The sequence below is a fragment of the Antennarius striatus genome, chromosome 7 (genome assembly GCF_040054535.1).
Source record: "Antennarius striatus isolate MH-2024 chromosome 7, ASM4005453v1, whole genome shotgun sequence".
NCBI lineage: Eukaryota > Metazoa > Chordata > Actinopteri > Lophiiformes > Antennariidae > Antennarius > Antennarius striatus.
The window spans coordinates 9,054,056-9,066,450 of record NC_090782.1 but is presented as its reverse complement, the minus strand read 5'-3'; the positions used below and the strand labels follow the sequence as shown (position 1 = coordinate 9,066,450).

At 40.4% G+C, this 12,395-nt stretch overlaps 1 protein-coding gene across 2 annotated transcripts in view; it reads right to left on the bottom strand.

Annotated features, from left to right (window-relative positions):
- The window catches only part of atp13a3 (ATPase 13A3), a 35,078-nt gene that overhangs the window by 5,509 nt on the left and 17,174 nt on the right, over positions 1–12,395 (bottom strand). The window contains exons 10-33 of one of the 2 annotated variants that reach the window (XM_068318920.1): positions 11,919–11,991; positions 10,359–10,490; positions 10,063–10,245; positions 9,592–9,749; positions 8,407–8,595; positions 7,982–8,043; positions 7,575–7,725; positions 7,232–7,351; positions 7,011–7,028; positions 6,535–6,688; positions 6,269–6,389; positions 5,253–5,377; positions 4,482–4,642; positions 4,012–4,140; positions 3,811–3,890; positions 3,564–3,606; positions 3,343–3,452; positions 2,723–2,819; positions 2,547–2,619; positions 2,209–2,386; positions 1,927–2,102; positions 1,762–1,841; positions 1,520–1,600; positions 781–873 (exon numbers count right to left, since the gene is read on the bottom strand). In XM_068318920.1, the coding sequence (XP_068175021.1) occupies positions 781–873; positions 1,520–1,600; positions 1,762–1,841; positions 1,927–2,102; positions 2,209–2,386; positions 2,547–2,619; positions 2,723–2,819; positions 3,343–3,452; positions 3,564–3,606; positions 3,811–3,890; positions 4,012–4,140; positions 4,482–4,642; positions 5,253–5,377; positions 6,269–6,389; positions 6,535–6,688; positions 7,011–7,028; positions 7,232–7,351; positions 7,575–7,725; positions 7,982–8,043; positions 8,407–8,595; positions 9,592–9,749; positions 10,063–10,245; positions 10,359–10,490; positions 11,919–11,991 (2,787 nt within the window). The remainder of the gene's footprint in view (positions 1–780; positions 874–1,519; positions 1,601–1,761; positions 1,842–1,926; positions 2,103–2,208; positions 2,387–2,546; positions 2,620–2,722; positions 2,820–3,342; positions 3,453–3,563; positions 3,607–3,810; positions 3,891–4,011; positions 4,141–4,481; positions 4,643–5,252; positions 5,378–6,268; positions 6,390–6,534; positions 6,689–7,010; positions 7,029–7,231; positions 7,352–7,574; positions 7,726–7,981; positions 8,044–8,406; positions 8,596–9,591; positions 9,750–10,062; positions 10,246–10,358; positions 10,491–11,918; positions 11,992–12,395) is intronic. The other variant, XM_068318921.1, reaches the window with a different exon arrangement.

Here is a 12,395-nt window from a genome sequence, read left to right as displayed (position 1 = left end):
CTGTATGAAGAACTGATCGCGCTGGAAGAAGAAAGAGTGGAAGAAGAAGAGAGAAGAGAAGCAGAGAAAGAAGAGGAGGAAACAGAAAAAATGTTCACCACCAAAGGCTTGTCAGAAGGCTTTTCCCTGTTAAATAAACTCCGTGCACACTTTGAAGAAATGGACATAGAACATAGAAACATTTGCAAGGATTGAACGGATGGCAAATGACGCTTTCCGTCCATATCGTGAAATTTATGAGGAGAAAAAGAAACGAACAATTCAGACAAAGCTCACAATGATTATGAAAAGATCGTCTCCCGCTCCCACCAACCCACACGCTGCCCCAGCTGACGATCCGGACGACCCACAGCCAAGAACCAGCGCTGCTGGATTTAATTTTTACTTAAGAGTCGATTTACGACCAAGTCGAGTTACGACCGATCTGTCGGGCCCAATCGCGGTCGTAAGTCGACAACTACCTGTAATGGCAACAATACTAAATCCATTCAATGTAAATTGATCCAATAGTATCTACAGAATAAAGAAACTACATAAGTGATTTGCCTACACTACAGATTCAGTTCAGAGTCATTATGAAGCTACAGAACAAAGTGGTTTGGAGAAGAGTGCAATGGTTATGGGGATTTGCAAAAGAGTAGACAGGTTAGAATGAGATGTGCATGTCTAAGTTAGAGGTTAGACATGAATGGTAAGGGCTATACGAGGCAGAAATAGAGAGGGACACCACACAACAGGAAAATGAAAGAGGTTAAGAAATAGGTTTCAGATATTTCCAACCTGTGGTCTCGGAGTGGCAGGAGTGAGGCCAAAGCTGCCTTGTTTGTCTCGGCTGAATACAAGCTTCCATAAGACGATGTCAAGGATGAAGGTCTAAGAAATAGCGCAGTGGGCAAGGTAGTGAATTACAGAGAGGCGGATTTGATTTCACAGAGCCATTTTAATTTTTTTTTTTAGAGCCAGATTCTGCCAAAGCTCTAGATTTTCTTACATTTAGCTGTGTATTAAAGCATGTGAGATCAAAGTTTTACTTAGAAAAATTAGTAAGAAGGAGGTGCTCGGTTACTCTTTTCTCCAGATACCAGAAACTGCAGAATTTACCATGTGCTAGTTATGTTGATTTTTTTTCCGATTAGCACCAGTAACATAGGAAATGATATCACCTGATATCACCACACAGACCAGTGTTACTCACAAAGTTTTAGTGTAAGAAATACTTTCATCAAAGAGCAACATTCTATCCAAAATTATTCAAGACATACATGTTCTGTTACAGGGAATTCATCAGCCCTGCAAAATAATCCATTTGAGTTATAAAAAAAAAACATCCCAAAAAATGTCCCATTAAGCATTAACTATGACATTACTCCTGTTTTGCAGGCTTCTTTCAAGAAGTAATTTGTTCTCAAAACTATGATTGATGCTGCCGTGAGCTAAATGAGACAAAGATGAGAACAATGCATGAAAAAAACAAAAACTGTAAATGTACTTTCAACATATGGTCAAGTGTGTGTCTTACCTCCATCAAAACAGACACTGTTGCATTGACTAAGATGATGAAAAAAAGTTTCACTCTCCAATCAAATGGGACACAAACAATCTGTAATGAGAGAGGAAACAAACCAAACCTGAGCAATAATTGCTGTCTCTGACATTGAAATTGGTAACTAATGAAATTAATGACTGGCCCATTATGTTGAATATTGTAATATTTAAAGAGTCAACAGAAGAGCAAGTTGCTGATGTATGCTACGGTCTTACCTCTGCAATGATTTCCGTATGGTGGAACATGATAAATAGTAGAAAAAAATATAAACCTAAAACAGACACCACGAAAGGCCCTGGGGAGAAGAAAAAAAAAGCTTAACCACAGAAATTAATTCAAATATGAAATAATGCCAAGTACAAAATCTTCAAGGTCCATACAGTTCTTGTAGGTAGGCTGCCTGAAAGGTTTGCCCTTTGAGAAAACGATGGCGACAATGAGATACTGAAAGCAGGACACGAAGAAGAGGCTGGTGTTCTCGAAGTTTTGGATGTTGTGGTCATCGAGCTCTGTCTCGTTGTGTTCAGATAAATTATGTGATGACTGGTTGCACACACTGTGTGACGAAAGTGTTTGAATTAGGAACAATCGAACATTTTCAGTCATCTTGAAAAAACTAACCCAAACCCTGGTGTAGAGTAGTGATTACAGTCGTTACTCACTCTGTCAGCGGTGTCCAGACTGTGTACCAGGTCTGCTGCTGGACCAGGAAGAATGTCATGGCCTGGAAGCCCAAGCAGATGAGGATCTGGGTCAGCACAGAGCACAGCAGCTGACCTGAGATAAGACCTGATGGGGGGCGCCGCGACACCAGTTCTTCCCCTGCTGGGTTCAGACTCACTGAAGAACAGCAGGAGGGAATGATGTGGAATACAGGCATTGAAGATGACAGGAAAACAAGGAAATAAATATTCAAGGGATGAAAAATTGGAGTGAGAAAATTAACATATAAAAACATATCACTTGATCTTTTTTTAAATTTTACATATACAGTACATACTGGTAAAGACAATGAGGAGGATGATGGCAATATCAATGAAGAGGAACTGGAAGTCTCCAAGGTTACTGAGGATCTGAAAACCAGAAACAACAAACAATCCAGTTCAGAAACTTGATGAAGAATTCAATGAATTCTTAGCTGAGGAATCCAGTGGCTACCACCAGAGCATTACGTACAGAGTAGAGGAGAGTGACGCTGATGTACTGAATGATACTGTAGAGGGCCATGTACTTAAACACGCAGAAGGAAGTGATGAGAGCAGCTCGGCCCTCCCTGTTAAAGAAAACCCAGTCATTTTATCTCTCTACCAACAATAAAATTCCAAGTAACATTTTGTTATACAGACATAAAAATACAGCGTGAAACAAAAAGTATTTTCAGGCTGAAACTTGTGTAAATTATATTCAATTTCAAAGCAGAATATTGAAACTAGTCCACAGATCTGGCTTGTTGGACTGAATACTGAACGTGGGCAAGAAACATAAAAAGCACTTCAATTCCTATGCTCCAAAAGAAGAAATAAAAAATAAATTACACTATCATAATAAGTAGTATGGAATATATGTATAGTGAATATTACATCATAATAAGTCAAGAGATTACAAATAGTATGTGTGCTGACAGCAGTAGGATAATCTTGTGCGTTTCTGTGGTGAAAGCACAGCTACTATCGAGCTAATTTCTTGGAAGATTTCAAGCAAATTACTTGCAGGTTAGTAAGTTAGTCTTTATTTTTCATTATTACCATACCATGTTCACCACTTTTTGTGGCAAATAACAAGAAGGGAAGACGCACCTGATGAGGTTGGGGACACAGGAGATGTTGGGGGTCCTGGAGGTGAACGGAGAGGCTACTGAGGCTTCGAGCTCCGACAGACTGATGCCACCATGAGCCCTCTTCAAAGCCTGGCCAAAGAAACAAAAAGAAATATAAGGCATCAAGACTACATTTAGCGAACAATGATTGAAACCTGTTGTTGTCAAAGCAAGAATGACCTTTGAGGCGACTATACATACCCCACAGTCATTGGCTCCATCCCCACACATCGCCACAAAGTAGCTACAAGCAAATCATTATTAGGAGTGACTCAGTCCAATGCATGCTTTTCTTTTGTTTGTTTTACAGTTCTAATCAAACCAAGATTCTACTGCGGTTTATTATCGACTGGCAATAAGATGCATGTAATGTGATGGAACACAAGCTTATACAACTCGTCAAAGTCATTTTTCATGGCCATATCATGTGTTTGATTTAATCACTCACTCTACACCCTGAAGGGCCTCGATGAGCTGAGTTTTCTGATCTGGGGCCATTCTTGCAAACACTGTGCCACGCAGGACGAGCTACAGGGAAGAAAACACCATTATTGGAACGATCATCATGATTCTTAAGATGAGAAGAACATTAAGACCAACTGTCACATTCCTGTTCCAGCGTTGTCCACTCTCAGTCAGAGATATATACCTTTTGGAGCATGTCAGGGAAATGCTCTTCAATGATCGAAAATGATTTTCCATTCATAGCAAAGTGGTACAGCGGTTGGGTTTTGAGCTCATCCACGTTACAAACATCCTCCAGGCTGATGTTCACTTCCTGTACAGCAATATATGATGATGCAATACATAAGATACCATATTCCTCAAATTCTTAAATATTTTCCATAAATTACGGGTAAAACAAGGACTTCATAAATGACCATGAAGGTGTTTTGATAGACAACATAGCCTTCATACATCAATGTATTGATACAGGTCATCTGTTCATCTGCTGATTGATTGATAAGAGGACATGATAGGGAAATGGTGTTCCCTTTCACTCAATCTGGGCCTCAGGATGTTGTAACAGCAGCAAAGTGAAGTAAAACCACAGTAGGCCTCTGGTATATACATATTTCTCTCCATTGTGTCTTGTTTGTATGAAAGACTTTGTGTTACCTCCATTCGAGGCATCTTGCTTGGCTTGTCAGCATATCTCCATGTGATCTTGGCAGCTTGCCCATTATAGGGAGGTATAGCATCAGCAATGATGATTGTGTCTTCAGAAGGGATCATTCCACAGTCCCGGGCCACAGAGATTGCAGTCAGTATATTGTCTCCTGCAATATAAATTCAGGACGAAAGATTGTGTTTTATGATAATCAGCACCAACTAAAAGCAAAGGAATCATGTGGCTCAGTGTTATGATCGTAATAACAGTGAAGACTATTTAGTTGGGCAAGCTAAAATCTAAAACCACTAGGATAACAAAAAGGAGGGATCATAACACTTGGTATCCAGGAATGCATTAGAGAATATAAATTACTAACATGCGTATTTATAGTTCTTTACTACTCATTAGTAACACAAATATTATCAAGTTTTTCAATTCCCTGCGGGAAAAACTCCTTTAAAAATTGCCATAACAAAAAGGTCAAATCCAAGCAAGGAATTAAAATCTACTGGTTGATGTTGTATTTGTGTCAGTTACACTGAGCAGCCAAGTACATGTAGATAATATAGTATAACTGAGCAAATATTAAATTGATTAATACTCACTAAATGTCTGTATAATGGAAATACAAGAGCATCGACCAACATCGTGTATAATGTAAACTGCATTGTTGTCCATTTATAAATCTATATACAGTATGTCTTCATCGACTGTACTAACATCATCACTGGGCTCATTAGTTTAATTGTACATATACACATATTACATGATCTCACCAGTAACCATGACAGTGCGGATTTGTGCTCTATGGAGGTCATGCAGCACCGCTGAGGTTTCTGTCTTCAACTTGTTTTGCATGATGATCAGACCCAGGAGATCCATGTTTGCCTCGATGTTATCCCTGGATTGTAACAAAAAAAAAAAAATTAAAACATGGTGACTTCCATAAGTTTCATCCAACTATTTTCAGAAGTACATAAAATGTCAGCTTTATTAATTTGAATACAAAAAGAGAAAAACCACCACAAGGTTGTGAGTAAAAGTAAATTGACAGGTTAATGTTTACATCTGTCTGTCCAGACTCCTATGTGGTAAAAAACTCATTGGCTGCCAGCACTTTGTATCAATTGATCTCCTTCGGCATTCTTGCTCCAACGCTTCAGACATGGATGTTTTCTTTCTCTTCTGGGCCGATCGCAAGATGCTTCGCTCAGAGCAATGGTGTGCGCTTACATGCAGAAACCATGTTGCAATGTAAGCTGCCACAAGTTCTGATTTGCCATCCTCTGTTCTGTAACTGGATCAGTTGTCATGACGCAAAATTCCACAACTAGAAGCCTGATTTTTACTGACAAGCTCTGCCAGCTTGTCCCCCATCTCCCCACTGAAAAACATAATTGACATCTTTAGACATCAGTAGCTGCCAGTGAGGTAATGTGAGGCATTGGGTGTAGTTTCTTGCCTAAATGGTCTGATCACTATGCTGACATGAAAAACATGCGGCTTCCCCTTCAAGATTATTTTTAAAAAAGCTTACAGTTTCATCACATGACAAAATGACAACTAAATGGTGGATGACTGCTGGCCAATAAAGCAGATTCTGACTCAACAGAAAGTCACAATAACCCCGACCACAAAGTGAATCCGTTCATCCTTGAGTCAAATTGGATATATGAGCCAAATCTGAAGATTATCTCTCCCTTGTGTTTGTAAAAATAGAACATGTACAACTTTTAAATACAAAGTGTTAGTTCCCTAGACAGGTTTAAAATTAGCTCAAATTGACACTGACCTGTTGATATTTTGGACTTTGTGCCAGGTGAGTTTAGATTCAAGTCGACGATGAGCCATAGCAATTACTCTGAAACCCTGCTTGGTGTAGCCCTCCAAAACCTCTGCAAAGTTTTCTGGCACTAAAGCAGAAAGAGGGGTATTAAACAAAGTTGATGATGACAATTAAAGGAGTTCCTAGTCTTCAACCATTCTCTGCATTGTTGGATGCAATTATTTTCTGTGCTATTTAAGACCTTGGCACTTAAGACCACCGAGACAGCTCACCTGTCTCCCTCTTGCAGAGACTAGCCACCATCTCTGGTGCACCCTTCATATAGGCATCCATACGTTTCTCCCCCAACAAGCGAGCCACGACAGTCATCCTCTGGAGCGATGAGGAAAATGGAAACTGCCGCACAATACCTATTTCATAGGCTGACTGCATGTGCACATCCACATACAAACAAACAAACGCAAAGAGTCAGATCTGATCATTCATGTCAAAGGTAAAAAATTTAAAATGAATGAAAGTTTGGATAATGGTCATGAAAGGCTAATTACAAAAATCATGATGTAATACATTAATAATAAACAATACAGGGATCTAGAATTGCATAAATTTCCACTAATTGTGAAAGACATGAAAATTACATTAACAGAAGGCCACAAATTGTGCTAAAACTTTAAAATTTGGACTGCTTACTACGAAGGAAAAAGCATAATGACACAGAATATTTTCATACAAGAAACAATCTACTTACCGAGAGTTCATACAGTTCCTAGAATGAGAAAGAAACATAAGAGTCATAATAATTTTGTTACTTCTATGGTATGGTGGCATACCATAGTCTATAAAATCTAACACTGAAGCGCTAGTCTGGCATCAAAGAGATTCTTTTTAAAAATGGCCAAATATCGGAGACCACGGGCCACCTATTGTAGTAAAAAGATAAATCTGTGAGCCACCACTTGCTGTTCATACCATGTCTTGCTCTGGTGACGCTGCAGGCTCTGGGGGCAACAGCTGCTTTGGCGGGCGAAACACAGTGGGCATGATATGGTTATGAAGAGCTGTTTCCTCTTCTGTGGCCTCCTCCATGATCTGAGCAGATGAAGGAGGACAAGGGAATTTTGTTAATGCGACATCAGTATGAAAACAGAATATATACAATAACATTCTTTCTAATGGTGTCACGCATTAGTGGCTTAGGAATGAAATGGATTGCTCTCGGCTATTTTTCTCCATTCATCTGATGAGTGGCATGACTAATCTAATTCTCAGTGTTCCTCAACAACATCATTCTTTTGAGCAATACAGAACTCACCCAGCCAGTAGCCTCAAACATCTTGAGGTCCAGCGGGTCTCCAGACAGTTGGCCCTCTATTTTGGTCAGGGAGTGGCATGTGGCCATACAAGCAACAAACTGGGACTTGACAAGAGTTTCCTTGTAGGCATTTTCTTCTGACAGGTGAAAACTGGAGGAAAACCAGGAGGAGAAACATGTGTGTAGAACCCAAAGGTGTTTAAATCAATCCACTGGACTTCCAAGAAACTTTATTTAAGGAAGTCAAAATCCCTTCCTCCAGCTAATCAGCAAAGGAAAGTCAGCTGAGTAAAGTCTTAAGTAAGAAAAGGGCCTCAGATTTCTCAATTGTGTTTAGGATGCGGGTGAAATGCATTTAAACAGTGGTGGTAATACCACTTCAGTAAACTTGTAACAAACCAGCTTACCTGCCATTCTCAACTCGTTGGACTCCCCATAGGTCTAATCCATCCTCTGTCAGAGTACCAGTCTAAGAAGAAAGATTGATTTAATCAAGACAGAAACAGCCACAACTGTGTCCTACAAGGTAATATTCACATTTACATAAGTATTATCACATAAGTCAATGTCAATCATGTACGCTTTCACATCAGCAAAACCAATTGGGTCTCCTGCAAAGAAGCTACAACTTCTGTGCCTCTTCAACACAGAGTCACAGAACATTATCAGTTTCAAGATAAAAACAAAACTGATTCACTCACTCCTTCTGAGTGAGTGAATCAGATGAAGAGTTGTTTGTGCACAATGGTCCTGACCCTGACCCTGATGCTGACCCTGATGTCTGTAGTTACTTGTTGACATGTCAAGTTAGTGTTTTTATCATTAGACTAACCTTGTCAAAACAGACCAGGTTTATTTGTCCACAGATATTGATTCTCTGTGGACTGATGCAGAAAATTCCAAGGTGTTTGAGGCGGCGCTGGGCATACACTATTCCGGCTGTCAATGCAGCTGGCAGCGCTGGTGGAACCGTGATGGTGATGATGTCCAGGGACTCAATGATGATGGTTTTAGCTGGCACCTGGTGCAGGCAGAAGGGAAAAGTTCAGGACACTCTGGACTTTTTGATAGCCCCTTGTCATTGTTATCTTTGATCTCAAGCTATGCAACGACATCAACCATAATATTTCCCTTCCGGAAAGGGTTGCTGAAATTCAGATTAGAGTCAAATATGTGACAAAGCAAAGCCAACATTTCTGGGATTCTCCTTTGATTGCGTGAGCAAACAAAAAAAGTCAAAGCACGCTTAAAGAGTTTCGAATCCTCTTGGTTAGATGACAATCCTACAAATGGGTGTTAATGAAAAACATACAATTATTCATCAAGTATGTTTTGCAGCACACGCTGAATCTGAAACACGGTTATTACAAGGGCTTCAATATCAGTCAGTTAATATTAGGATAATTCAGGTGCAATATTGAGGAACTGTTTGATGACATGTCATTCAAAAGACCCCCAAATGCTTACTGTGCATTTAATATGAAACAATTGTGCTCACTGCAGGTAAAGATATCTGTCATATAGTTGTAAGTTTAGGCCACAGCGAGCAGGTAAAAATAAAAAAGAACTGTTCTGAGCAATTAAAACGTGCTACTATGTAAAAGACAATGCTAGATGGGGCGGCAGTGGCTCAGTGGTAAAGCGGGCGGTAGAGCGGGTCGTCCTATGATTTAAGATCGGCGGTTCGATTCCCGCTCCCGCCCCCCCAAAAATACCCGGAGGTGAGCTGACAGTGGGAGGTGTCAGCTCATCTCCGGAGCACTGCCGAGGCACCCTTGAGCAAGGTGCCGTCCCCTTTACAAATTGCTCATTTGAGGCACACCAAGAAGGAGCTGCCTGCCACTCTACCTCCCCTGCATGCCTACAGGCCCCTTTGTGTGTGTGTGTGATACAGGGGCCTGTATTCACAAATATATATGTATGCATGCGTTTGTAATCAGTAGCTAGAGTGTGCGTTCGTAATTTCCCTTCGGGGATCAAACCAGTATATAAAATTAAATTAAAAAAATTAGATTACCTCGTTCATAACACTGAAGGCAATGGAGTAGATAAAGCCAATTCCTGCCACCCCCACCAAACATAACAGGAAGAAGTAGGCATCGCGGTACAGCTTGAAGTCAGTGGGTTTTGGGTAAAGGATGGAACGCACCAGCTGTCCTTTGGCTGTGCTGAAACCTGGGGGAAGAGTTTATAAGAAAGTGTTTCAGTGTTTAATCCGTGACTCCTATTAAACTACGGATCTAAAAGCATATTTAAATGCAATTTAATCATACATACATACAACACAGGGAAAATAAAAAGGAAAAAAAACAGCAAGGATGACAGAATTTGGACTTGTTGACCACCTTACTGCACTGTGATGAAAAAAGTTCTCATATATATATATATATATATATATATATATATATATATATATATATGCAATGCATTTACACAGCATTCCAATAGTCACACTTCTTCATAAATTTGTCCAGACACACACTCCTACCTGTGCGCACCACCACAGCCTTGACCAGTTCATCTGTGTAGTAGCGTGTCTGGATGATGTGAGTGCCACAGAATAGTGTATGTCTTTTGTGCTCCTCTGTGCTGTAGACATCATCAGTCACCTCCAGCCTCTCCCCTGACACCGGGTTGGGTAGATTGGTCTTTGTCACAGGAACACTCTCACCTGATGGGAAGTAGAGATTTTATACCTGAAGATTTACAGTACGAACAAGCTGCTGTGTCTGTAGTTGGTGGTTATCTTCATCAACAAATATCAGCTATATCAGAAGTTCTCACCTGTAAGCATGCTCTCATTGACAATGCAGGTGCCGCTGACCAGCACGGCATCGCATGGCATGATGGTCCCATTGCTGGGGATGACTAACAGATCACCAGGCACTAGATCAGTAGACATTACCTCTTCGATATCTGCCAAGAACATGGGTTCAATGGAGTAGTGAGATGGTAAATGAGTTTATGAAAGATAAGACAGGTAGAAAAGGAGGTAAAAATACAAAAACAGAAATTAGTAAGTGTGGAGAAAGGTGTAAATGAGCTGACAGTAATGGATGGTTAATGTAGATAAGGTGTGAGAAAGGAGATATTTCGTGAGTGTTTTTCAGCCCAGCTCTCATTCGTCACATCGCTTTAGGCAGCAGAAAAGGCTACAGCAGAAACAGGAGCCAGTATAGCAGGTAAAGGCGTAAACTAAAATGTGTGCGCACAATCTTCAACAAATATTTGTCATTGATTCTGAGTTCAACTAATACGACACCTGGTGAGACTGTCAATTCGTCCGGTTCTAAGGTTCCAAGGAACTTTAAGTTATGTTGGCCCGTAGTGGCAAGCTCGCCCAGGGTTCAGCGGCTCAGGACCAACTCTCCATCTAAACTTCCAATTTCATTGCACAACTGTATAATGAAAATAAGAGCTTCTTTCTTTCTTCAATCACGTATTTTCAATGGGGACTTACCTGACTAAATACCACCACTATGTAATCACAATTTTACATGCATTACACACACACACACACACACACACACACACACACACACACACACACACACACACACACACACACACACACACACACACATTTTATTTAAATTAATTTAATCCCTAATCCTGTTTTTCATGCAGGACATCAAAATCATAGTACTGAAAGAAACCAACCATGTGCACCACAAAACTTTTACTAAAACACAAACATTTGACATACGTTAAACAAGACAGGTCTCACGCCAGTCTATGATTTAAAAATGGGACAAAACACCAGTGACCTGAAAACTAAACAATGGGTGCCAAACTTTTAAGATTGATTAAAAGCTAAAACCTTAGTCCGAGCCCTATCGCCTAGTCCGTCTGGTCTTACAGATCTTCATTTTCTATGCTGGGGGTCACTCTGGGCACGACGCCAGAGCCACACACAAAGACATACAACCACGCACACACACACTCACTCCTACGGGCAATTTGGGACCGGCCAATTAACCTGAAGTGCAAGAGGTGTGACAAAGTCGGAGAACCCGCAGAGAACCCACGCAGACATGGGGAGAGCAAGCAAATTCCGCACAGAGCGGGACTCGAACCTGGACCCGCCGTGTTGTGAGGGGACAGCGCTAACCACTGCGCCACCGTGCCATCTTAGAAATCTCTGAAACTAAATTCAGAGCTGGCTGATTTTGACACTGAATCTGCTGAACGCTGAAATATGGTGATGGTCGGTTTTGAATTGGAAAGCTGGAAACTGAACAGGCAGTTATACTGTAACTATTATTATACTGTTAAAATGAGTCAAGGCAGCGATCAGAGAAATAAATGAATGAATGAAAACAGCATAATGACACGTTGACTGACCATTGTTGGCTCGGCATACAGACACACGGACAATACTGTGAGCTGCCACCATGTCATGAAGCATGACGTATTGCTGGGGAAAAGGAACAAAGAACAGATTAAAACTATTCAGACAGCTGCTCATTCACCTGTAAAATCGTAAGGTTGAATCTGTTTGACTTTGTAGGCAGCAACCATCAAATGAGTCTTTTTGCCGTGATGAGAAGCTTGGATTAACATGAACATAGTCAATAGACCATGTGTAGAGTCTAATGCAACAGATTAATATTTCTGTGAGGAAAACCCAGACTGAGCTGTGATATAACACTTAACTTCACTGCAAGGCAGACAGACCATGTTTTCACTGGTAGTTATGCTTTTTTCCCATTTGCATTCCCAAGATTAAAAGAAAAAGTCAATGCCTCTGAAAAGTTGCTTCACTGAAATTTGGACTATGAACTATCCTTCATAAAAGCTCACAATTCTGATTATTTATTT